Raw genomic sequence first — 21,602 nt, 5'->3', positions numbered from 1 at the left:
GCTCCACAAGCGTCGACGCCAGCGTGGCGCGCTACCGCGCCAACAGTGCCTCTTCGGCCCTGCGCAGTCCGCCCATCATGGGCAGCGGCACTGGTGCTTCAGGCCGCCCGGCTGGTGCCACGTCGACGCCGGCGCCTCCGTCCTTTGCGCCATCGCACCTGACGGACAAGATCGTGCTGCGTGCACTCGCCAACTCGTCCGCGCCAGACGTGCACTACCCCAGCGCCGAGGCCATGCCTCGCACGGCCCTGGAGCCGCCGCCGGCCGACTTTGACGTGCCGGACGAGCAGCAGGAGGAGCGTCTGCCGCGCCAACAGCGCGACAAGCTGCGCTTCAAGGGAGATCTCTACACGCCCACCTGGGTGCGAGGCACGGGCAATGCGAGAGAGGCGTGGTGCGACAAGTGTCCTAACGGAGGCTGGATGCAGCTCAAGAACAGCCAGTACTGTGAGCTGATCACGCCGTGCTGCTGCGGCACTTGTTGCAGTAGCGCTGACCGATCTGCTCCGCTCGCAGGGTATCACGTCCGCGGCACGCACGGCATCAGCCCTACCTCGGGCCTCGTCTTCCTGCCGCCCCTCAAGCTGCGCTGCTACGCCGACTCGGTCGGCACGACCGAGGGTCTGTGTCACTCGTGCAGCAAGTGGATTCAGTAAGTAGTCTCGCTGCCCCTTGCGTGAGCCGCGAACTGATCTGGTGGCCTCTCCCAGGATCTGCACGGCGAAGCGCAAGCGCGACTTTAGCGGCTGGTTCAAGCACAGTGCACGCTGCCATCCTGCGACGTCGGGCATCGGTGCATCGGCGTACATGCGTGACGCCGTGCTCTCTCAGCCGCCGCCTTCTTCTTCGACGCAGCTGCCTCCTCTGCCTCACCACCTCGGAGCACCGACCAGCAGTGGCGGTGGCGCCGGCGGTCACGCCTCGCAGCAGCATGCGCACTCGCAGTACGCACACTCGCACTCCCATTCGCACGGCCACTCGCACAGCGGCATGCTCCCCTCCGGTGCTCCTCTCTCCGACACCGGCTCGTACGGCCACCTCGTAGGCGGCATGCCGGCCGCAAGCATGCCCTCTGCGGCTGACGGCTCGGCGCCGGACCACTACCGCCATCGCTGAGCGAACACGCTACTCGCCTCTCTTCCTCTCCATGCGTCACCGATCTTTGCCTCCTGCCCTCATCGGCACGATCCGACTCGACTTCAGCATTCCCGACCTCTTCTGCGCGTCTCCACTGGCGTAAACGTCACCCGCATCTGGGCCGAAGTCGAGCTTCTGGCCCAGGCTCGTCGCGTCCCCTGTCTCCTTCTGCGCTCCGTCTCTGTCTGTCTTTCTATCTCTCTCGTCCGCTCTACTCTTTACCACCTTCTCGCCCGTCTAACTTTCTGCCCACTCTCCTCTTATAGTGCCCAGGATTGCGCCGTCACCGATCGTGGTTTATGTCCGATCTGCTCGAAGCTGTCCAAAGTCACCTCTCCCACGTGTACACCCACCCCTCTCACCTCTCTCTCTCTACGCCGCTCTATTCGGGCCATACCCCTCTTGCGCCAGGTCTCTGTCTTCTGCGCCACCCCTTTGTCTCAACTCTCGTCATCGGCTGTCCCACTCTTCTCTGCCCTCTTGCGATCGCAAGCGCTGTCGCCAGCACGCAAGTGCGCGGCGCGGCTGCGCGTACTCACCCCTCCGGCCCACGCTGTCTCGCTCTCCTCACCCGGCAGTCTCTCAATCAGATGTCAGTGGGCCTCCGCATGCTGTGCATCGCCTGAAGGCAGCCGAGAGTCTCCGCGAGTCCCCAGCGTCGCCATTGACGCCTGGTTGCACACGCGTGGCGCCCTCGTTCGCCGCCACGGCTGCTGAGGTGCTCGTGTGTCTCCATCGCAGCGAAGCACGCTGCAGACAAGTGATGCACAGGTAAAGGCAGCTCGGTGCCCAGATGCGATTGCTCTAGCGGGAGCGGCGGCGGCGTATGGTGAGCACAGAGAGGAAAGAGGAGGGGGTGACGAGTAGAGCCTGTCGGACGAACAAGCAGCGTGCAGTGGTAGAAGTACAGATGTGGGTGAGGAAGAGGTGGAGCCGAGTCGGGCGTGAGAGAGAGGAGGGAAGTATGCTGGAGTGAGAGTGGACGCAGCGGCGCGGAGAACAAGGAAGGAACACGTGAGAGAGAGAGAGAGAGAGAAGTGCGTAGAAGACGACGTGAGGAGGGGACTGGAAGATCAGGAGTCGAAGTCGAGCGGAGGTGCAGACGGTGCGGGAGGCGCCGAAGGTGCGGGAGCGGTGGCGACGGTTGGCACAGGAGCATTTGCTGCCTCGGCGGACGGTCCATCCGAGTGCGATGCGCCGCGGAGGTTCTGCGCATGCCTCGCCTCTTCTTCCTCGAGCAGTTGCGCATCCGGCGCCGAGGCCGTTGCCGGCGTGAGCGGCGCAAGCACGGCCGTCGAAGTCGAGGCTCGCCGCTGCTCTCCGCGCTCGTAGGCCGGCAGAGCCTGAGCAAAGTCGGCCGGGCTGCTGGCGACCAATGCCGCTTCAGCCTCTGCCTCGCGTCTCTTTTCCGCTCGGCGTGCCGCGCCTGCATCGGGCGCCGGGGCTGCCGCGGTCTGGCTTGGCGGAGCTGAGGGCACCTCGTGACCCGAAAGCAGGGGAGCAGTGGCGCTGACGACGCTGCCGTCGGTGGCGGTGCGCTCGAAGAGCGGTGCACTGGGCGAGTCCAGCACGCGCATGGCGCTCGGTGCCCACTCGCTGCGCGCATACGGCTCGTCGAAGCGCGAGAAAGGCGCCGGTGTCGGTGAGGCACGTGCTGGAGGTGGCGGCAGTTGACTGCCCTTGCCCTTCTCGCGCGGCACGTCGCGATATTCGGACGCTGGCAGCGAAGGACCAAAGTCATTCTCGGTCGCTTCCGTCGAGCCCAGCACACCCTCGAGCGAAGGCGCAGACGGACCCGCATCGAGCTGCGCATCGCCACTCGTGCCAGCCGCAGAGCCAGCGTAGCCCGGAGCCGACGGGGCAGGTGCAGAAGCTGCAGCACGCATGGCCGACAAGAGCGTCTTGTCGTCCGTCGCAACGTGCGCGGCGTAGCGCTGAGCAGGCGTGCGCGTGTCCGACAACGTGCGGCTGCCAGACGAGGCGGCGAAGGGATCAGCGTCGGCGTCGAGCAGCGCACCAATGATCTCGGCGTCTGGCCGTTGAGATGAGCCGGGCACCGTCGAGACCATGGCGCCGTCGGCACGCTTGGCATCTGGCACGGCACCACGGCCCGCAAGCGCCGGATCGAGCATGGGTGGCGGCGGAGCCTCCGAGCCAGCAAGCGGTCGCGCAGCAGCGCCCGACGGACCAGAGACGCTCGAGCGACCAGGGATGTAAGCCGGTGGCAGGCCCTCGAGTGCACCAGCCTCGGCCGCCTCTGCCGCGTCGAAGTCCGAGTCGTCGAGTGCCCGCGAGGCGGCTGGCTGAGCAGACAAACGGTCCGCCGTGACAGCGGTTCCGCTCGTGATCCCAGAGTCCGTCGAAGCGACAGCGTCGGGCATCGACGGTCGCGAGTCTGCTGCAGAGGCTTCCAACGGTGGGCTCTGCTCCGTAGTCGGTGAGGCGTCATCGTACTGCACCTCGACGCGCTCCTCGCCATCGCCGAGACGCGGGTAGACGCCGCTGCGGGTGCGACGACGCGCTGCACCGCCGGTGTTGACCGAGCGTGCATCGTGCTCATCGTCGGCCTCTGCGCCTTCCGTCGTCGTGTCGCTGCGTCGCCGACCGGCGCCGAGGCGCTGCACAGGCGCACGCACCCAACGTGCCACGGTGCGGCCGTGACGCATGGCCGAGCTGTTGCCCGAGGCGCGGTCCTTGCTGCCGAAGCTCTCCTCCTTCTCCAGCTTGTGTGACCGGTCCGTCTTTGCCGCCTTGCGCCGTCGGCGCCAGCCGCGCTTCTCCTCGCTCAGACCCTCGCCGCCATCTTGCGGCCCGCGGCCAGCGCTGCGCATGAGACGCTCCTCGCGCATGCGCTCGATAGCCATGTCGTCTGCGTCCAGGTCTTCGTCGTACAGGTCCTCGTCGTCGTCGGCGCGGTCGCGCAGGAAGACGGCGGCGCCAATGCACAGCACGATGAAGATGGCGAGAAAGATCGACGTGATGATGACGGCCTTCTTCTGGAACCATACCGACCGGTCTACCGGCTGCCAGCTCGACGCCAGCTGCGACGGGAACGCAGACGGCACGTAGGCGCGCCCGTTGGACGACGTGGCGAAGAGTGCACGTCGCTGGATCGTGCGCGTCGGCGGCGGAGACTGCTCACCGGCATACACGTCGGGCCGAGACGCACGAGGAGGCGCTGTTGGCGCATCGCCCTTCGCCAATGGCCACGCATCGCCATCGAGAGAGACAATGCGCCGTCCGCCCTCCATGACGACCTGTGCTCCATTGTGGTAGAGCAGCGCGTCGGCGTGACCGCCCGTCCCATCCGCCAAAGCAGCCCTGCCGCGGTCGGGCGGCTCTCGCAGCACATCTCTCGGTGATGTGCTGTCCGCACCAGAGAACGCAGCGTGCCACATCATCTGGTCGGCGGCGCCGTGTGCCTGCGCGGGTGCGGCAGTGGCGGCGCCGGACAGCGCCTGCAGCCCGCCCCGCGGCGCCGGCACGGCTGCGGCGCGCGGCAGCAGCGAGAGCGGTCCGACGACGAGGACGGACGCGACGAGCAGAGCAGCCGGCAGAGTAGCAACGAGGCCTTGCCTCCGTCGCCGGCGTGGCCGTGCGGCGGCACTGCAGTCTGCGGCGCGCGGCTGCGGTGGCGGCGGGGGCGAGGCCGACGCTGCGCGCGCCGAGGGGGCGCGACGCTGCGCCGGCAAGTACGACGTGCTGGCGACCGCCGCTGAGGCGCCAGACGCAGCGTCGCAGCTCGAGGCCGCCGCGACGAAGGCGGCGGCTGCGGGCATCATGGCGCGCAGGGGGCGCGAGGGGCGCGAAGAGAGGAGCGCGCAGCCCTCTAGGCGCAGTCCGAGGTGGTGTTTCGCCGGGCTGCCGCGTGCGAGCTCGGTGGCAGACGCAGCACGGTGCGAGGAGGATGCGCAGGGAGCGCGTGTGGTGTGTGAGAGTGTGTGAGCGAGAGTGTGTGGTGTGGGTGCGCAGGCGAGAGGGGTGCGCGCGAGGAATGGAGGCTGGGAGCAGCGATGGGCCGACCTGCGCTGGCCGTCACTCGCTGTCGGTGCGGCTTGCGGCAGCGGTGGCAGCGGCGCAGCGCCGCTCTCAGGCGACGCGGCGCGGGCCGCGGCCTCGTGCCGGCCTGCCGTGTGTGCGCTGCTGCACTCTTACTCTGCGGGTGTCGCCGGCGTGCGCTGCGCCGCCTGCCGCACACCCACCGAGGGGCGCGCCCGCGCGAGGGCGGCATCGCATGCAGGCCGCGCGCGAGGTGCCTGCCTCCGCGCGCCGCTTGAACGAGAGCCCGCCGGCAGCAGCGCGGCGACGGCGGCGAGGGGCGGCAGTGCAGCGGGCGGCAGCACCCAGGCGGCGAAGTGCGGCGGGCGGCGACGCCGACTTGCGCTGAGGCTGCAGCGCTCTGCCTGCCGCCTTCTGTTCTGATGCCGCCGCAGCGGCGGAGAGGCACCGGGCCTGCGCCGGTCACGCGGTTCCGCGCGAGGCGAGGCGGCGCAGCTGCACGCGTTGATGCTGGCCTCGCGCCGCACTGCCGCCCGCGGCTGTGTGCCTGCGAGGTACACAGGCGCTGCGCCGGCGTCATGCGAGGGCACTCTGCGCCCCCCGCCATCACGCGTCGCTCTTTGTGGCGGCTGAAGTGCTGCCCCTGCGCCCACTCGGCTGCCGAGCGGGCGCGAGAGCCGCGGAGCGCCTCGTCTTCACCTCCTCGGGCGGAGCTCCACGATGCGGCATGCGCCTGCCGCTCTGCCGTCGGCATACTCGCCCTCTCGCGGCGCCCATTCGATTCAAGACGCAGCAGGCCCGGCGCCTCGCCTCGCGGCAGCGGCAGCAGCAACCTCCCCCACTCGCCGGCTCGGGGCCGCTCCGCCATCTCTCCGCCCTTGGAGCACCCTGCGGAGCGTCGCGCTGCTGTTGCTGCCGCCTGCCGCTTCGTCTCATGCCTCGCGGGCCACGGGCTCACGGTGCTCCTCGTGCGCCTCGCAAACCAGCACGTCGTCAGCGCGGCGCACTCACGCGGCGCTGACTGTCCCATGGCGTCCTTTCATGTCATGCATCGCTGCGTGCACTGCTGGGTATGCCCTCCGGCAGCGACGAGCGTTGGACCGTGCTGTCAGCGCCCTCCGGGCTCCGCACCGGGTGTATGCGACGCTGCGACATGCGCACGCGGACAAGCCAGCGCCCAGGGACGAGTGGACGACGTCGAGCATCCTGCCCTCAGAGCGAAGCGCCTCCATGTCTCCACCGTAGGGCCGCACATCTGCACCCTCTCGCAGGGTTGGAAGCGTAGGCGCTAGACAAGAACGCTGCATCCCGATGGCGCCTGCCGCTCAGGAGTGGCTGACGCTCGTCTCGCGGTCAGCTCAGCAGTCGTCTCACATGCCTACGAGGCCCATCGTTCTGCCGCTCGCTGTTGCGACGACGTCGATCCTGAAGCCCGAGTCGCCGTCCTCCAGCAGCAGACGTGCTCGTGCGTCGGCAGCAGACGGAGGGCCTCGGATTGCTGCGGCAGCGGAGGGTGTACCAGCCGATGCGTCGCTCCAGATCTCGCAGGCGGCAGCCGCTGCGGCTGCGTGCCCTGGCTTTCCGAGCCGACGGAAGGCCCGGCAGCGGCGAGTCGGTGAGCCGCAGGTTCGCGATGGCAGCATGCAGTCGGGAGAGGAGCACAGCAGGCGAGGTTCCGAGGGCCTGCGGCGCGATGACGCCCGCGTCCCTCTTCTCTGCAGCGCGCAGGGCTCGGCGCTGCGCGTGTGGCGCTGCGCAGCGCGCAAGGCATGCCGTGGGCGGAGCGGGGTCCGGAGTATCTCGGCTCGCTCCATCTCGAGGCCCCTCGAGCTGCGAGATCTGGCTCGCCGCATGAGAGCTCCCATGTGGCCGTTCGCATCGCCGCTCCGTTGGCGCAGCGGCACCCCTCAGACTGCAGCGCAGATGAGCGCGGCGCAGACGGATGGCACTCGGCTCTGCCTGCTCCTCTCCTGCCGCGCACGCTCTGATGCCGCTGCCGACCGAGCGCCGGATCGCTCCGCTTGCGACCCTGCGTGCTTGAGCGCGGCTGAGCGGCTGGCTAGCCTTGAGCGATGTCGCTGGCCCGCCAAGCTTTGGACAGGCGAGCGGAGTCAGTCCTTCTCGCCTCGCTCTTGCTTCGCTCGGATCTGCGTACCTCTGCAGCGTGTGAGCGTCGCATGGCTGCTGCCTCTGCGGCGAGTGCGGCAGCCGGTCGGACTCGTTCCCATCGCGCATCGCTTCCTTCGATGCGTGGAGCCTCGTCTGCACGCTACGCTGCCTTCGATGCTTCTGCCGCGCGACGAGACCCTAGGCGAAGCCACGTCCTTCGATTCTGGCGGCCCTCCGCTTTCCAGCGAGACTCAAGCGGGCAAAGGGTTCCTGCCGGTTGATGGCGCAGCGCAGTCGAGAGGACACATCAGCGAGCGCTGCACTTTGCGATGCACTCACGCATCCGTACGCAGCGCGAGATCTTGCGCTCGGACGACAGTCGTGTCCTGACAGGCGCCTGAAGCTACGAGAACGAGAGGGTCATCGGCCGTGATCGGCTTGTCGTCCGCTGTGAGGATGCAGAGCTCGTCTGGTCACATGACGGACGATCTTGAGGACAAAGAGTCAATCACTGTGCCGAGGGTCGGCTCTAGCTTGGCGGAGAGGCTCGGTCGTGACGCTCTCGAGCCAGCGTCGCCTCGCTTGGTGCGCGGGTGCGAGAGCGAGACGCGCCGGTGTTGCATCCTCGCTTGCATCGAGCTGGAACGGGCTGCGCGAGCGACCTTGTGAAGGGCTATCTTTGCGCTTAAAATCACGAAGAGACCTTCATGGACCGATCAGACGCTTCAGATGAGGAGAGAAGAGATGAAGGGAAGCCGAGGAGCGCTACCAGGTCCCTGAACGCGCCATGCGGCCCGGGGCGCAATCGCTTCCAGTCCACGTCTGACTCAGTTCACGATGGAGAAGTCGCTGCCGTACATGCGGCCTGCGCGGCTGCACTTCCTCCTCGCAAGGTTGAGCTGACTTAGCCTGAGCACGAGCCTCAAGGCCTGCATTTGGCGATGGTGATGGAGCTTGAGCGAGGGCTCGGAGGGTCGCGCAAGGGCGGGGCCCGGGTAAATTGGCTGACTCGAGTGGCTGCGCTTCGCACGCCCTGCCTGCGCCTGCTGCCTCTGCAGGCGGGCAACTGCGCTCTGTGTACCCGGCAGCGTGGTGCTCAGACCATGCTTCATGCTTCAGCAGCCTCTGATAGCCGCGGCGAGGCGGAGTGAGCGTCTGAGCGGGCGCAGTCGAAGCACGAGAATGGCGGAGCTCGGCTAATTTCGAAGGCCTGGACCCGCGGGGCGGGGCGCGCGTGGGTGTCTGCCAAGCTCGCTCGCTGCCACTCCGCCATCTTCCGCCGCTGTCCGCGCCTCGAGCTTGGACAGAGAGCATGTCACTCGACGCCGCAGGCGCAGCGCGCAGTACGGCAGATTCTGGAGTACAATGCAGCAGCATGAAGGCGCAGCTCCCATGTGGGGCTAGCCGCAGCCACGGCTCGGGCTCCGAAGGTGGGCGTAGCGGAGCCGCAGCGCTGCCTCGGGCCTGACCATCGGGCCTCCGCACGCGCTGCGCTTTCAAATTCGCAGCATGAGGCCTCCTCCGCCTCCTCTCCTCTCTCATGTTGCGCTGCCAACGCCCGAAAAGGCCCGCGTCGCATCGCAGGTGGCTCCTCGGGCCCGAGCTTTCGCACGCCACGGCACGCGCGCGCCACTGTGGGGCCGGCTCAGCCAGCGAGGTGCGGAGAGAGGGAGGCGCGATGTGCCAAGCGAAGGTCAGCGCGGCACCGCGAAGCTCAGCACATGCGGCATCTCACGCTCTCGCAGCAGCCGGTGCATCTCGACGGCTCGCTCGGACGCCGGGCGCTGCACCCTGCAACGGCTGCGCTTGCTCGCCTGCCTCATCGGGCCAGTTGCTGCGCTTCTCGGGCGGCGCGGCGCGTCTGCTGCAAACACGCGCGCGTCGGGGCGATGTCGCCGTGGATCTCTCCGCACCCGCTCCTCGCGCGGGCGTGGACAGCCCGTTCTAGAAGCGCCGCCACCAGGCATGCACGGAGCTGCTCAGAGAGGAGTCAGCATGAGGTGGAATGCGGTGGTGGCGTGGGCGAGGCGCAGACATGCGCGGGCATGGCACGCACGCTGGCCGCGGCTACGCCTCGCTGCGCCCGACTTGGCAGGCGGGTCTGGCCCTTGCCTCCATCTGGCAGGTCTCGCTCTCACACAGGCGCAGGTGCCTACAAGTAGCCGGTGCCGTCCTCGCTCGAGTCAGCTCGCCACACAGTGTCTCACCTCTCACACGCTGCACTCCAGCCTCCTTCGCTACCTCCACCTCTCGCCGTCGCCTCTCCTCCGTAGCCACCTTGCCCCTCCTCTGCCGCAACACACACACGCTCTCTCTGCCTCACTCGCACCGCACTGCCTCTCTGCGCATCCTACCCCCTCTCTGCTCTCTCTCTGCGCCGTACCCGCACGCCCCTCACCCACCCTCTCTGCTCCTCTTCCGCCTCAACCTCCCCACCTGACCACAAGCATGCAGTCTTCGCACAGCGACGACGTCGAGGTCATGCTTCCGCTCGACCCTTTCACCTACCAGCGGCGTGCTCGGTACAGCGACGAGTCCGAGGCCAAGCTCGCTCGCGGTGCGTCCAGACCGACCGATCCCACCATACCACCCAGCTGACATCTCTGTCTGCTCTCAGTGATTCTCAGTCCCCTCAACACCCACTCCTTCTCTCCACCCTCGCGTCTCAGCGGCAGCGATGGTGACTGGTCGCCCACAAGTTCGCGCGCCAGTGATCTCTCGTGCCTCAGCGAGGCAGCCACGTCGCTTCGCCGCACTCGCTCCGGCTCTGCCCGTTCCATCTCGCCTCCTCTCAGCCCTGCTGTCGCTCTGGCGCCGCTCGACTGCGCCTCAGGCGGCGGCTCCTTCTCCAGCATCGACCTCACCTGCTGCTCGCCCGATCTCGAGCTCAACGTCGATCCCTTCGAGAAGGCTTTCGCTGCTTCCTTGACCGCAGTCGACGGTCACTCTCTCAGCGAGACGCAGACACTGTCACCGTCCCTCGACTCTCTCGATGACGTCGCTCGTCTAGCGGCCTTCCGCCTCGGCTGCTCAACTCTCAACACACCCTGCACTCCGCCTCTGAAGCGCCGCACTCACGTCTCGACGGGCAACGAGAGCCACGAGCAAAGCGCGTTCGAGGGCCTCGGCATCTCTCTCGAGCCCGCGGCGAAGCCGCGACGCAAGCATGCTCGCCGCAACGCCATGGATCTGACCTCTGACTTCTCTGTCGCTGGCTCGCGCGAGGCCTTTCTCGCCAGCCTGCTGCCGTCTTCGCCGGCACCGACGCTGCCGCCGAAGGACGTCGCGCCTCAACTGATCGACACTGCGATGCAGCACGACGAGGTGCCGCAGCGCACGCCGACGGCTGCAGCGACTAGCGTCCGCGGCATTCTGCAGGCGCAGGAAGAGGCCATGATGGCTGCCCGACGCATGCTGGCGCCGCGCGTGGACGAGCCGATGGCGGAAATCGAGGAGGAAGTTGCAGGGGTGGAAGATCTGGCGGAAACATGTGAGGGCAGCGAGGAGAAGGCGGGCAGAACCGACCTCACTGCTGTGCTAGACGAGATGGACATCAGCGGCGACGACTCTTGGTCGTTCATCTTGTCGCTCTCCTCGCGCACCCGCTCAGCGGACCCGGTCGGCTCGCAGTCGGTGCCAGCCTCTCCTGTGCTCGCCTGTTCTTCCAGCACGCCTCTTCTCTCGCAAGCCTCGCCTCGCCGTCTCTCCATGTCGCCGCATCAGCGCTCTACGAGCCTCTTCGGTCTCTCTTCGACGTGCATGCTGAACGAGGGAGCTGCGCGCCTCCTGGAGCGGACAGGCAGAAAGGCTCGCATCCGCCGACTGCGCGGCGAGACATTCGAGGCTGGCACTCCGACACGAGTGCGAGAGCTGGTGCAGCGGGACTCTATGGCAGCAGCTGGAGAGAGCCCGATGACGAAGCGCATCCAGACGCTCATCGACGCATGGCGCGGCGGTGTCTCTCCGTTCGCGTGCGACGAGGACGAGGCAATGCCTGCGCATCGCTCCATCGCCACCACGCTCGGCAGCTCTCCGCTGCGCGCCACCTTTGGCACTTCCGTCTCGGCGCCGACGCTCGCGAGTGCGCCCATGCTGCCTCCCCTTCCGCCACAGCTGGGAGTGCGCAGAGGCTCGCTGCCTCGAGACAGTCTCGAGCTCTCGCTGCCCGCTCGCAACAAGGCGGCACTGGTGTTCTCGCAGCCACAGCCTCTGCCTCTTCCATCCACCTGCTCCGCGCAACCTCTGCGTCGTCGTCGACCTCCTCCTCTGCACCTCTCCTCCGCGCAAGTCTCTGCAGCGCCTCACTCCGCCTGCGCCTTCAGTGCCTCACCCGGCGTCTTTGAGAGTGCGCATCGTCGGCATCTCTCTGACGACACGTCGCTCCCTCCTGCCTCGCTCGTGCGTCGCAGAAACGGCACTGGCGTCGGTACCGTCACGACGGCTGTACGCGTCAATGTCCGCGGTGTCGCTGCTACGCACATGCCGCGACTCGTCGTGCGCAAGATGCCAAGCAGTGGCGCTCTCTCGCCGCTCGCTAGGTCTTAAACCGGCAAAAGCCAAGCGCTCGGCCCCTGCGAGACGCCTATACCCTCCCACGCTCCCTGTTGCTTCGCGCGCCACCTCATCATTACCCGTGTTCCCCGTCTCGTCTTGTGTCACCTCCACATCATGTCAGTCGCTCGCGTCGCTCCTTCTCTGTCTCCTCATGTCCTCCGTGCGACCCTCACTGCGCTCCACAATTTCACCTTCAACTCGCGCGCGTCTGTCGTGATGGTGCCTCTGCTCGACCGCACCAGTAGCGGCCCGCAAAGCAGAGCGTTCGCGGCGACACTGCTCTGTTCCCACGCTTGCGAGCGGGTTCCGGGCCGCCACAACGCACGACTAAGCCGATGACATTGACAGCTGAGGTATCGCGATGATGACGAGGCCAGAACGCGGAAGATGTGAAGGACCGACAGTGCGGAGAGGTGACTCGAGGAGGAGGAGAAAGTGGCCGAGGAACAGGAAGAAACCGGGCCGCAGCATGGCGCGCTCGATGGCATGAGGACGGCGGTATGCCGCGCATGACGCTTGCTGATGCGCCTCACGTCTGCATGTCGTTGGCCTCCGTGCGCACATGTGACTCGCTTGTGCCGTTGATGAGCGATGCGATCGTGCCGCCAAGGGAGCCATGCTCGGCGCTCAGCTGTTGCTGCTGTTGCTGGAAGTGCTGGAACTGCTGCGAGTGCTGGTGCTGAGCGCCGATCTGCGACGCGGTGTCGCCTTGCGCCCCGACGGGTGTAGTCGGCGAGTGCTGCATCTCCATGTCGTCGTTTGCGCGCGAGCTGGCGTTCATGAGCTCCTGGAACGCCAGCTCTGCCAGCTGCGGGAGCGGCTCGACGTGACTTGCGCCGCTGGCGGAAGCGCCATACAGCGCCTGCATGTCGCGTCCGGTCTGCAGTGACAGCGAGCGCTGCTGTGCGCTAGGGCGCGGCACAGGCTCTAGGCCGCGCATGGCCTCGCTGGGGCTGCTCTCAGCAGCAAGCGCCGACCGCGGTCCGAGATCGTGCGGCGAGAGCATCTGTTGAGTTCCATAGCGCTGCGGTTGCGACGGCTGCAGCTGCTGCAATTGCTGCTGCGGCGTCGACTGGTCCGTCGAGTCGCCACCGAACGTCTCTTGCGAGTTCTCGCCGCTCTCGGGTCCTCGACGCAAGTAGTCGCCGTGCATCGCGTGCATGTCGATGCGCTGCACGTGAGCACGGAGCTGCTGCAGCTCCGTCTGGAGCTCTGCGTTCTGACGCTCGAGTGTGGAACGCCGAGCGTCTGCTTCTTCCTGCTTGCGCTGCATCTGCGAGGAGAGGTAGCCGAGCATCAGTGATCCATGTCTGGCGCGCTTGTTGGCAAGGCAGGCGCCACTCACCTCAAGCTGCAGATGCTGCACCAGTGCATTCGCACGTCTCTCCGCCTCATGCGCTGCATTCGTCTCCTTGGCCGCCGTCTCGCTGTTGCGCTGCAGCTGCAGCATGCGACGTTTCGCACCTCGATGCTGTGCCAGACACGTCGAGATGAGCAGCTCTTCACGGTCATGGTGGCTCATCTCGTCATATCCTGCATCGCGAAGCGCAGCCATGAGGCGTTCGCGGATCAGAGCGCCCTCGCGGAGCTCCGAGGCCGAGGCTTCAGGCGAGGAGATGTCGACCTCGGTGGGCGCTGCGGATGCCTCGCGCTGCTGCGGCGAGGTGGCTGGCTCGGAGAGAAGCTCAGAGGCTCGAGCCATGCTGTCGAGGGACACTTGACGCGTGCTCGTGGTCACCGGAACACGCATCGTGGCATGGCCGTTGTACAGCGGGCCAGGCTTTGTGCGCTGCGAGGTCGATGCCTGAGGCAGCGGCGTGCCTGAGCGAGAGCGAGTCGAATCGAACGGCGGAAGGTGCTGATCGACAGGCGCAGGAAGCAACGTCTCGGGATTGTCGTAGTCGGGCCACTGCAAACGGAAGCCGATTGGAGAAGCGTCGTCCTTGGCAGGCTGAGTGTGCTTGGGATGGCCCGCCGTCTCGAGTCCACCTACGTGAGGCTGACTGCGGCGGCCTTTGCTGTAGGTCTTGGGCTTGATGACCGTCGTCGCCGCAATGACGGCTTCCTCTTCGGCCGCGCGCTTGAGAGAAGCTTGACGCGCTTGCTCCTTGGCCTGACGTTCTGCGTCTTGAGGCGCGGAAGAAGCCGGAGGATCGAGGATGCGAGGCGTGGTGATGGCGGTGCTCTGCTGAGAGGCATGCGTGAGCTTTCAGTCTAGCGGATAGACGGCAAGCAGACTGACCTCCGAAGTCGACGGTGTGGTGCTGCGCAGTCGCGAGGCTTTCGTCAGGCCCGGCATCGTCGCGTAGCCCGGCGCTGTGCTCGGCGTGGACATGTTCTGCTGCGCCGGCGCCGGCTTGCGCGTGCTCAGCACGAAGTCATAGCTGCGCGAAATCCTTGTCAGTACATGCAATTGGATGCGCAGACCCAAGCCGCTGGCTCAAGACTCACGTCTTCTGCAGCGAGCTCAGCAGCGTTGCAGTCGGAATGAGATATTTGCGATTGTCCGTCGCCTTCGGATCAATCGAGCCATTCTGAGGCAGCGGAGTCGGCGTGTCGGAACGCGAGATGCACAGACTGATCTGGCTGCCATCGAGCAGCGTGAGGATGGAGATGCGGACGCTCGGCTGCGACATGGCGAAGGCTGGCTCGGCTGACGAGGCAGGGCCTGGCGCTGTCGAGGTTGAGGCTGTCGCTGGAGCTGGGCCGGAGAGAGAGGGACCAGACGCTGCACTTGAAGGAGTTGCGAAGCGAGAGGCCTTGAAGGGCGTCGGCGGCGTGATGGCGACCTGTGGCGACACAGGCTGCGTCCCATCGAGCGAGTTCTGCGAAAGAAGGTCAGTGGACGGCCCACATCGCCCCGAAAGGTGCCGTGTCTCACGCTGCGCGCAGGCGGTGCACCGATGCCGAGGTGTGTCCGCAGCGACGTCGCAGGCGGTGCACCTTGGCGAGCGGCCATCATGCCGCCAGCGATCTGTCGCAGCACCTACGGCCATGAGTAAGAGTCGAGTCAGTCTGTGCGGCGCAGAGCAGGGTGCACGTCGACTACGCACCCCCATCACCTCCTGGTGGCGCGCCGCCTGGTAGGCCTGGCCACCGCGCACCTCAGTGGAGAGGCTGCGCAGCTCGTTCGCCAGCGCTGCATCGGGTGGAGCTGCCGGAGCTCGAGCGATCTCGCCGCATGACGGCTCGTCGGGTCGCACTACGAAGTCGTTGTACGGCGACGACGCGCGCACGCCACTGCCAGCCTGCGCCACTGCAGCGTTGGGCACGTTGAGCGCCGAGTTCAGCGGCTGCAGCGCCTGGTGCGATCGAGAGCGAGGGCCGAGGCCGCTGCCAGAAGGTGCATCGATGAGATGGCGCAGCGGCGAGTTCTCGCGCGCCTCGTAGGGGCGCAGATTGAGGGGCGAGGGCGAGAGAGGAGAACGACCACGAGCGGCGCGGGCGCGCGGACGAGGCGACGAGCCGGCGGAGAGCGACATGGATGGCTGTGCCCAGCTCGGCGCTGAGCTCGGAGCGGAGCGAGCGAGGGGAAAGAGGGGCTGTGCTGCCCAATGCGAGGGGCGAGGAGCGCTGGGCGGATGGGACAGCTCGTTCGGGGATGGGAGCAGGGGGGACGAGGAGCGGAAGAGGCAGGTCAGGCGTCGAGCGGGGGGCGGCCTCTTTGAGCGACAGGCGACAGCGCCTGTGTGGCGCCCTCGTCGTCACGACGGCGCGGCTATCAACACGCTGCCCTGCTGGCCAAGCCCGAGAAGCACGCCCGTCCCCATGTGCCGCGAACGTCCGAGAAGGCAGCCCACCGGCGCCACGTCTCGACTCGACCTTCGATGGCGCATCAGCTGCGGGCCGAGCACTGCCGAGCTGCCCGAAGCCGGCTCAGGGGCTCGCCCGGCCGTGTTGACTGCGCGCTCGGCTTGGCTGAGAGGGTGTTGCTCTCGGCGTAGTGCCGCGCACCCTTCACGCGTCGACGCGTCTCTCTTCTCGGCCGGAGCGGCCGGCGTCACCTGCCTCATTCGGACGCACGCTTGGGCCACGTCCTGCCCGTCTGAGCGCTGCGCCAGAAGCGGAGGGTCGCTGCGTCTGTGAGTGACGGGGTGCGAGGCGTGGGAGCACAGCCTGCAAGACGCCGACGCTGTTGCTCCCCTTGGCGCCCATCCGTCTCGACACCCGCCGCTCCGGCGTGAGCTGGCCGTAACGCGTCCTCATGCTGGACGATAGCCAGACTCGCTTAAAGCCAGGCCGATGTACATCGCATTTGCAAGACCAGCGCAGCGCGCGCGGAGGCTATGCGAGGGGAGAAGGGTGAGAGACGAAGCGGAGATGGTGGTACAGAGAGGAGAGTGCGAGGCCAAAGCGCGACGAGTGCAAGACTCGGCGTCCAAGAGGTATATAAGCTGCCTTGCGCTGGAAGAGGAGCGAGGCAAGAGGGGGAAGCGAGCGAGGGGTGACGGGTGAAGGCGGAAGCACTGAGGTCCTGCACATCGCAGCGCCAGAGACAGCGCTGCTGCTCAAGCCACCTCACTCTTCTCATCGTGCGAGCTCCGCTTGTCCTGCTCGCTGCCACTCGAGGCGGTGCCCGAGCCGGTCTGAGCAGCAATCGCGGCACGCTCCTCCTCCTCGTCCGTCGTGTGGTCGGTGATGCGGAACATGAGCACGGGCACTGCGAAGATGAGGCCGGCGGCGTAGACGGCCCACGTGCCTGCCAGCGTCGCCATGCTGCGGCGAAGAGAGCGTCAGGATGCGTAGACGACAGCAGAGAGGCATGCCGCCGTACGCACAAGGGACGACGGTCCGTGTCGAGGCCGAAGCCGGCGGCACCACCAGCAGACTGGATCGACTTGTAGAAGCCCGACAGCGAGGCGAGCACGGCCATCTTGTTGGAGAAGGCGCCCATGAGTGCATAGGCGAAGCCCTGCACCAGAGCTGCGCAGAGAGGATCAGAGGTCAGCTGCGGTGCAGGTCAAGGCGCACGAGAGCAGTGGCGCACCATCCATGAAGCCAGAGAAGAAGTAGAGCGTCGCAGGACCGGCAAAGCGCATCGTGTTGAGGTCGATGAGCTGCAGCTTCTCCACCGGGAACGGGCTGCGGCTCGACGCCACGTTGTCGCGGTTGTAGCCGCGCTGCACGTGGTAGCAGGCGCCGAAGACGACCCAGACGAACACATTGACGATGGCCCAGCCGGCCCACATGCGCTTGGGGCGGCGCAGCTTGGGCGAGTCGAGCACGAGGGAGAGGAGGTAGGCAGCGACCATCTGGGCGCCCCAGTAGAGCAGCGAGTTGAGCGAACGGGCGCGCAGCGTGAAGAGCTGGGCGTCTGAGAGGGGGAAAGAGACGTTAGCTCAGAGCCTCACGTCGTGCGACAGCGACACGCACTGTACATCTGCTGCTGCCACGTGTAGGCAAAGTTGCTGCTCAGGAAGAGCGGGAAGAGCAGGAGGATCCAGGGGTCTGCGATCAGGAGCTGGTAGAGGCCCTTGAACTCGCGCTGCCAGCTCGAGTGCACCGGCACAATGACGTTGCTGCCGTTGCTGCGCACCACGGTGCTGGGCGCCTTGAGCATGAGCGAGAGGCACGCGCCGAGGAAGGTGAGCACCAGGAAGACGGCGTACACGGCGTCGCTGAGCGACTCGGACTCGGAGTTGTACGTCAGGCCAATCTCGATGGCCGAGCCGATCAGCGCGCCGAGGTTGAAGATGATCCAGACGAGGGCGAAGGCGGCGCTCTTCTGCTGCTCCGTCGGATACTGCAGTGAAGCCGTGTCAGCGGAGGCAGACGGAAGCGCATGCCTTTCAGCGCTCAGCGCATCACGCACACTGAGCATGATGGCGCCCTGCGCTGTCCAAAAGAGACTGGCGCAGACGCCGAGAATAGCACCGGCGGCCACGACGAAGCCCTCGTTGGCGTTGTGGTTGTAGCTCAGGAAGCTCGCGATCTGCAAAGACGAAGCGGGTGAGTGAGAAGCCCCGAAGCGTAGCTCGCGCTCTCTTTCTATGAGATACGCACGTAGAGCGAGTAGCCGCACGCGCCAATGAACAGACACAGCCGGGTGCCGAGCAGGTTGTGGATCGAGCCCGCGAAGAAGGAGAGGCCGGCAAAGCACGCGTACTGAGGAGAGACAGACAGACGCGACACATGAGTGGGCTGCTGCGCATCACGCCCCGATTGATGCGGACAACTCACCAGCGCAGTGTTGCTCTTGCTGCTGACCGTCGTGTCCACCTGGCCACCGCCGCCAATGCCGGACACTGGAGCACACGCACAGATCAGCACCTCGCACAGGCCTCTGGCGCGCGCAACGGCAGCGCTACTCACGAGCGTTGAACATGCCCGGGCTGGCAAGACAGTGTCGGAAGCGTCAGCTGCACGTCGAGCGAGTCCGTATGGCGCCACTGGCGCGAGAGCAACACGCGTCTCTTACGCGCATCAGCGAGCCGGCACGCCGCCGCCAAGCCCTGGTATTCTCGCCCTACGTCTCTCTCGCCCTCTTTGGCCGCGCTGGCTCGCACTGCTGCGGGGGCTATCCACCCTGAGCTGTGCACCAGCACAGAGCGTGCGAGTATCGGCGTGTGCATGTCTCTGTGTTTGCATGCGCCCTCGCTCCCAGGCCCCTCCCGCTCCGCCTCCTCTCCGCCCGAGCCACCGCGCGGCATATCACTCAGACTCGCGGCCCATCTCCCTTGTCGCCCCTCTCGCCCTATTCGCGACTCACCAGAGGAAGCAGACCATGCCCACCAGCCCGACCTGCGTTATGGCTCTCGAATAGAACGCCACTGCGCGGCCCACGACGCCCGTGCGGTTCTGCGTCGCCTCGTGTGCGGCGGCGAGCGGTGCGGGCGCTGCGACTGCCAACGGCACCTCGCCTGCGCCGGCCGAGGTGAGGGAGGTGCGTGGCTTATGGTCGGCCATTCTGCTTGAGGAGGAGGGGTGGGGGTGGTGGTCAGAAGCGAGGTTGCAGGTGTGGCACCACTTGCACCTCTCGGGCCTCTGACACGGACTGACAGGCCGGGCTAAGCGCTGCGTAGCTCGAGATTGCAGGGCCGCATGAGAGGCACCACCCGATGCTGCCCGTCCTTGCTCCCTGCCTCGGCCGCGTCCCTTTCAGCCCCTTCTGCGCAGATGCAGCGCGCATGCTGCATGCAGCACAGCGCAGCGTTGCAGCAGCAGCATCAGAGGCGCAAGCCAAGCACAACGCGCAAGGTGCAGCTGCGTCGGGGTCCTGTGCGTGGCTGGCGCGCGGCTCCGCATCTGCGAAGTCGCGTGGTGCGGTGCGCTCCTCGGGCCAAGCGCCGCACGCCGCACGTCTCGAACGCAGCCTCGGCGCCAAACGGGGTCCAAGGCAGGTGGGCGGAGTTACGGCGACCCGCCGCGGAACGCTTCGATGCGCTCGCTCCATGCAGCTCGCGCCTCCTGCTCTCCCTCTCTCTCGGACCCTCCTCATGCGCATCGCATCGCTCGGAGCTTTGAGAACACGAGTGCTGCGTGCTTCATGCTCCTGCCGTCGGTCTGTGGATGCGTGCGGCTGGCAGAGAAGGTGCAGCGGCTGAGCGAGGAGCCCGTTGTGCCATGCGGCGCTTGATAGGACCTTCATGCCCCTCTCACGCCAACGGCCGGACCACAAGCCGCGGGCCGCCATGCCGCACCGCATGACGGGGAAGCCGCATGTTCTCGAGCGTCCTCTCCTTGGGCGGAACACGGTGCAGCAGCAGCAGCTTCGCAGCGCCTTGACGAGCAAGGCCATCGTCGAAGCGATGCTCGGAGGACAGCTGCTTGTGGCTTTTGCGGCATGCAGCAGAGGCAAGAGCAAAGCGCGAAGGCAAGCAGCGGCAGGCCGAGACAGGGCCGAGGCGCGCAGACGACTTCGAGGCGGTGCTGCTCCCACGCGGCACGTGACGCTGCTCTCGGCGCACGTCTCCCGATGCGGGCGCGGCGCACCGGCCAAGCAACGTGGCTGTGGGGATGCATCCTCCTGTCCTCCACCTCCTCCCCTCTCCCTACTCCCCCTCACTCAGCCCATCATGTCCTGGGGCGGCTTCAAGAAGTCCATCGCGCGCACGGGAACGACGATCATGCAGAAGACGGGCCAGGTGGACCGCACCGTCGACTCGGAGTTTGCCGACGTCGAGGCCAGGTATCGGGCACTGGAGAAGGAGGTGCTGGCGCTGCAGAAGGAGGCAAAGGCGTATCTGGACGCCGTGCGATGTGAGTGTGGCGAGATGGAGAGCAGGCGGAGCAATTTCCCAGGGCGCAGAGTGTCTGCTTGCGCTAGGCCGGCGCCACCACTGCTGCTGTTGCTGCCGGCCGCCGCTGCTGCGCGCTGCCGTGCGCATTCTCACAAGCGGAAAGGCGTGACGGGAGCGACCGCGGCATTGGCATCTCTCGTGCAATCAGAGTGGTCAGCGCTGCTGCGCTCCACTACGCCGCAGACTTGAAGGCGTGGAAGCAGCAGCAGCGGCGAGCGGATGGCAGCCCACAGAGCGCGCCAGCAGCCGCCCACTGGGTCGTGGTTGGCGCTCCGTCCCGCGCGGGTCCGAGCGGTGGGAAGCGTGTGACAGATACCAGCCCGCGGCGCAGGGGCGGATGGTGCAAGAGCTTGGTGGGAGAGACAGTGCCTGTCTGCGCGGGTAAGGCGGGCATCACTGTTGCAGCTACGCAGTGCGCACGCCGCCAGGTCTGGCGAGCGAGTCGGCGGTGTCGAGCAGCGGAGAGTGGTCGAGCTGCGTGCGCTACATCGCCCCTCCGTTGGATGTGCCAGCAGTGGAGTCTTGGCCTGCATGCCTTTGCGCCACGCTTTCGTACGTGCTTCCCTCTTTGCCTCTCGCTGACGCATCACGTCTCTCCAGCTCTGGCGGCGGCACAGGCGCGCATCGCTTCGACGGTGGACGAGTTCTATGGCGATGCCTCGGACGCAGCTATGGCTGCCAACGCCTACAAGCGTGCCGTCGAGGAGCTGGACGCCAAGACCGCACGTGAGCTGGATGCGCCGTACCGGGCTACAGTGCTCGAGCCCATCGGCAAGCTCGCGTCCTTCTTCCCCGAGATCAACCGGAATATCGAGAAGCGGAACAAGAAGGTGAGGCCGGCAGAGCAAGAGAAGCAGCGAGGCAGAGGCGGAGATGCTCATGGCTCTTAACTCCCAGCTGCTCGACTACGACGCCGCACGGACGCGGCACCGCAAGCTGGCCGACAAGCCGTCTGACGATCCAATGAAGCTGCCTCGGTGCGTCCATTCTGCGTCTCTCTCTTCTCTCCTCGCTCACCCCGTCTGCAGCGCCGAGAAGGAGCTGGAAGATGCGCGTCTTCTCTTCGAGACGATCAACGAGCAGCTGCTCACCGAGCTGCCTCAACTGCTCGAGCTGCGCATCCCTTACCTCGATCCCAGTTTCGAGGCCATGGTGCGCATGCAGGCGCGCTTCGCCGAGGAGGGATATGAGAAGATGGGCGCGGTGCAGCGGTACTTTGCAGAGGGCATTCGCGAGGAGTATGCGGAGGGACAACTCGATGCTCAGGTGAGTGAAGAGGCACGTGGCGTGAGCCGTGCGAGCGCGCAAGCAGAGAGCTGACGCAGAAGACCCGCCATGTCCAGGTCGAGGGCGTGCTGCAAGAGATGCGGGAACTCTCCATCTGCGGCCTCGCTTCGGCCTGAGCGCCGTGCGCTCCGCTGCCTCGCGCCTCTTTCTTAGTCACCCGTCCCGTCTCTTCCATGCCCGCCTCTTCCACATTCTGCCCACCCATTGCCGCGCCGCCTTGTACATATCCCATCACGCTCTGAGCACAGCGTCACAACAACGTCCTTATCAGCGGTG

The 21,602-nt window shown here is 66.7% G+C and overlaps 8 protein-coding genes across 8 annotated transcripts; 4 read left to right on the top strand and 4 right to left on the bottom strand.

The window, feature by feature from the left end:
* Positions 1 to 233: 233 nt before the first annotated feature.
* Positions 234 to 1,116, top strand: FA09DRAFT_302614 (hypothetical protein; the record flags this gene model as incomplete). Its single annotated transcript, XM_025740405.1, has 3 exons — positions 234 to 447; positions 517 to 652; positions 711 to 1,116. 3 exons carry the CDS (start codon positions 234 to 236, stop codon positions 1,114 to 1,116), a joined length of 756 nt encoding a protein of 251 aa, XP_025595072.1.
* A 157-nt stretch (positions 1,117 to 1,273) lies between these two features.
* FA09DRAFT_168867 (hypothetical protein) lies at positions 1,274 to 1,841 on the top strand. Its single transcript, XM_025739280.1, has one exon. The coding sequence runs from the start codon at positions 1,437 to 1,439 to the stop codon at positions 1,761 to 1,763; it is 327 nt and encodes a 108-aa protein (XP_025595071.1). The 5' UTR covers positions 1,274 to 1,436; the 3' UTR covers positions 1,764 to 1,841.
* Positions 1,842 to 1,903: 62 nt separating this feature from the next.
* Positions 1,904 to 5,203, bottom strand: FA09DRAFT_363451 (hypothetical protein). The gene has a single exon (XM_025745591.1). It carries the CDS (start codon positions 4,917 to 4,919, stop codon positions 2,211 to 2,213), a length of 2,709 nt encoding a protein of 902 aa, XP_025595070.1. The 5' UTR covers positions 4,920 to 5,203; the 3' UTR covers positions 1,904 to 2,210.
* A 1,103-nt stretch (positions 5,204 to 6,306) lies between these two features.
* Positions 6,307 to 7,503, bottom strand: FA09DRAFT_168849 (hypothetical protein). Its single transcript, XM_025739279.1, has 2 exons — positions 7,292 to 7,503; positions 6,307 to 7,227 (listed from the first exon to the last, which is right to left on the bottom strand). The coding sequence occupies exons 1-2, from the start codon at positions 7,313 to 7,315 to the stop codon at positions 6,490 to 6,492; spliced, it is 762 nt and encodes a 253-aa protein (XP_025595069.1). The 5' UTR covers positions 7,316 to 7,503; the 3' UTR covers positions 6,307 to 6,489.
* A 2,190-nt stretch (positions 7,504 to 9,693) lies between these two features.
* Positions 9,694 to 11,790, top strand: FA09DRAFT_363450 (hypothetical protein; the record flags this gene model as incomplete). The annotated part of the gene is made up of 2 exons (XM_025745590.1): positions 9,694 to 9,802; positions 9,863 to 11,790. The coding sequence occupies 2 exons, from the start codon at positions 9,694 to 9,696 to the stop codon at positions 11,788 to 11,790; spliced, it is 2,037 nt and encodes a 678-aa protein (XP_025595068.1).
* Positions 11,791 to 12,146: 356 nt separating this feature from the next.
* FA09DRAFT_363449 (hypothetical protein) lies at positions 12,147 to 15,281 on the bottom strand (the record flags this gene model as incomplete). Its single annotated transcript, XM_025745589.1, has 6 exons — positions 12,147 to 13,072; positions 13,145 to 13,987; positions 14,042 to 14,183; positions 14,251 to 14,624; positions 14,681 to 14,785; positions 14,853 to 15,281. 6 exons carry the CDS (start codon positions 15,279 to 15,281, stop codon positions 12,329 to 12,331), a joined length of 2,637 nt encoding a protein of 878 aa, XP_025595067.1. The 3' UTR covers positions 12,147 to 12,328.
* A 753-nt stretch (positions 15,282 to 16,034) lies between these two features.
* Positions 16,035 to 18,738, bottom strand: FA09DRAFT_332695 (hypothetical protein). Its single transcript, XM_025743568.1, has 9 exons — positions 18,509 to 18,738; positions 18,112 to 18,131; positions 17,980 to 18,044; positions 17,803 to 17,904; positions 17,612 to 17,731; positions 17,173 to 17,542; positions 16,787 to 17,113; positions 16,578 to 16,722; positions 16,035 to 16,515 (listed from the first exon to the last, which is right to left on the bottom strand). Exons 1-9 carry the CDS (start codon positions 18,703 to 18,705, stop codon positions 16,308 to 16,310), a joined length of 1,554 nt encoding a protein of 517 aa, XP_025595066.1. The 5' UTR covers positions 18,706 to 18,738; the 3' UTR covers positions 16,035 to 16,307.
* A 1,087-nt stretch (positions 18,739 to 19,825) lies between these two features.
* Positions 19,826 to 21,602, top strand: FA09DRAFT_332693 (putative RVS161-protein). Its single transcript, XM_025743567.1, has 5 exons — positions 19,826 to 19,998; positions 20,640 to 20,869; positions 20,937 to 21,016; positions 21,068 to 21,305; positions 21,383 to 21,602. Exons 1-5 carry the CDS (start codon positions 19,866 to 19,868, stop codon positions 21,440 to 21,442), a joined length of 741 nt encoding a protein of 246 aa, XP_025595065.1. The 5' UTR covers positions 19,826 to 19,865; the 3' UTR covers positions 21,443 to 21,602.

Source organism: Tilletiopsis washingtonensis (assembly GCF_003144115.1).
Source record: "Tilletiopsis washingtonensis strain MCA 4186 unplaced genomic scaffold FA09scaffold_27, whole genome shotgun sequence".
Lineage (NCBI taxonomy): Eukaryota > Fungi > Basidiomycota > Exobasidiomycetes > Entylomatales > Tilletiopsis > Tilletiopsis washingtonensis.
Note: the sequence above shows the minus strand (reverse complement) of the source record. Positions and strands in the feature narration are given on the sequence as shown.

Bases quoted from the DNA above. Each gene is read 5' to 3' on its own strand.
- FA09DRAFT_363451 (XM_025745591.1), bottom strand. From the start codon at position 4,919: ATGATGCCCGCAGCCGCCGCCTTCGTCGCGGCGGCCTCGAGCTGCGAC.
- FA09DRAFT_332693 (XM_025743567.1), top strand. From the start codon at position 19,866: ATGCAGAAGACGGGCCAGGTGGACCGCACCGTCGACTCGGAGTTTGCC. The intron at 21,017-21,067 runs GTGCGTCCATTC...CCCCGTCTGCAG, and splicing joins GATCCAATGAAGCTGCCTCG to CGCCGAGAAGGAGCTGGAAG. The intron at 21,306-21,382 runs GTGAGTGAAGAG...CGCCATGTCCAG, and splicing joins AGGGACAACTCGATGCTCAG to GTCGAGGGCGTGCTGCAAGA.
- FA09DRAFT_168867 (XM_025739280.1), top strand. From the start codon at position 1,437: ATGTCCGATCTGCTCGAAGCTGTCCAAAGTCACCTCTCCCACGTGTAC.
- FA09DRAFT_168849 (XM_025739279.1), bottom strand. From the start codon at position 7,315: ATGCGACGCTCACACGCTGCAGAG. The intron at 7,228-7,291 runs GTACGCAGATCC...GCCTGTCCAAAG, and splicing joins GACGCTCACACGCTGCAGAG to CTTGGCGGGCCAGCGACATC.
- FA09DRAFT_332695 (XM_025743568.1), bottom strand. From the start codon at position 18,705: ATGGCCGACCATAAGCCACGCACCTCCCTCACCTCGGCCGGCGCAGGC. The intron at 18,045-18,111 runs GTGAGTAGCGCT...CGTGTGCTCCAG, and splicing joins CCCGGGCATGTTCAACGCTC to TGTCCGGCATTGGCGGCGGT. The intron at 17,543-17,611 runs GTGCGTGATGCG...GCTTCACTGCAG, and splicing joins AGGGCGCCATCATGCTCAGT to TATCCGACGGAGCAGCAGAA.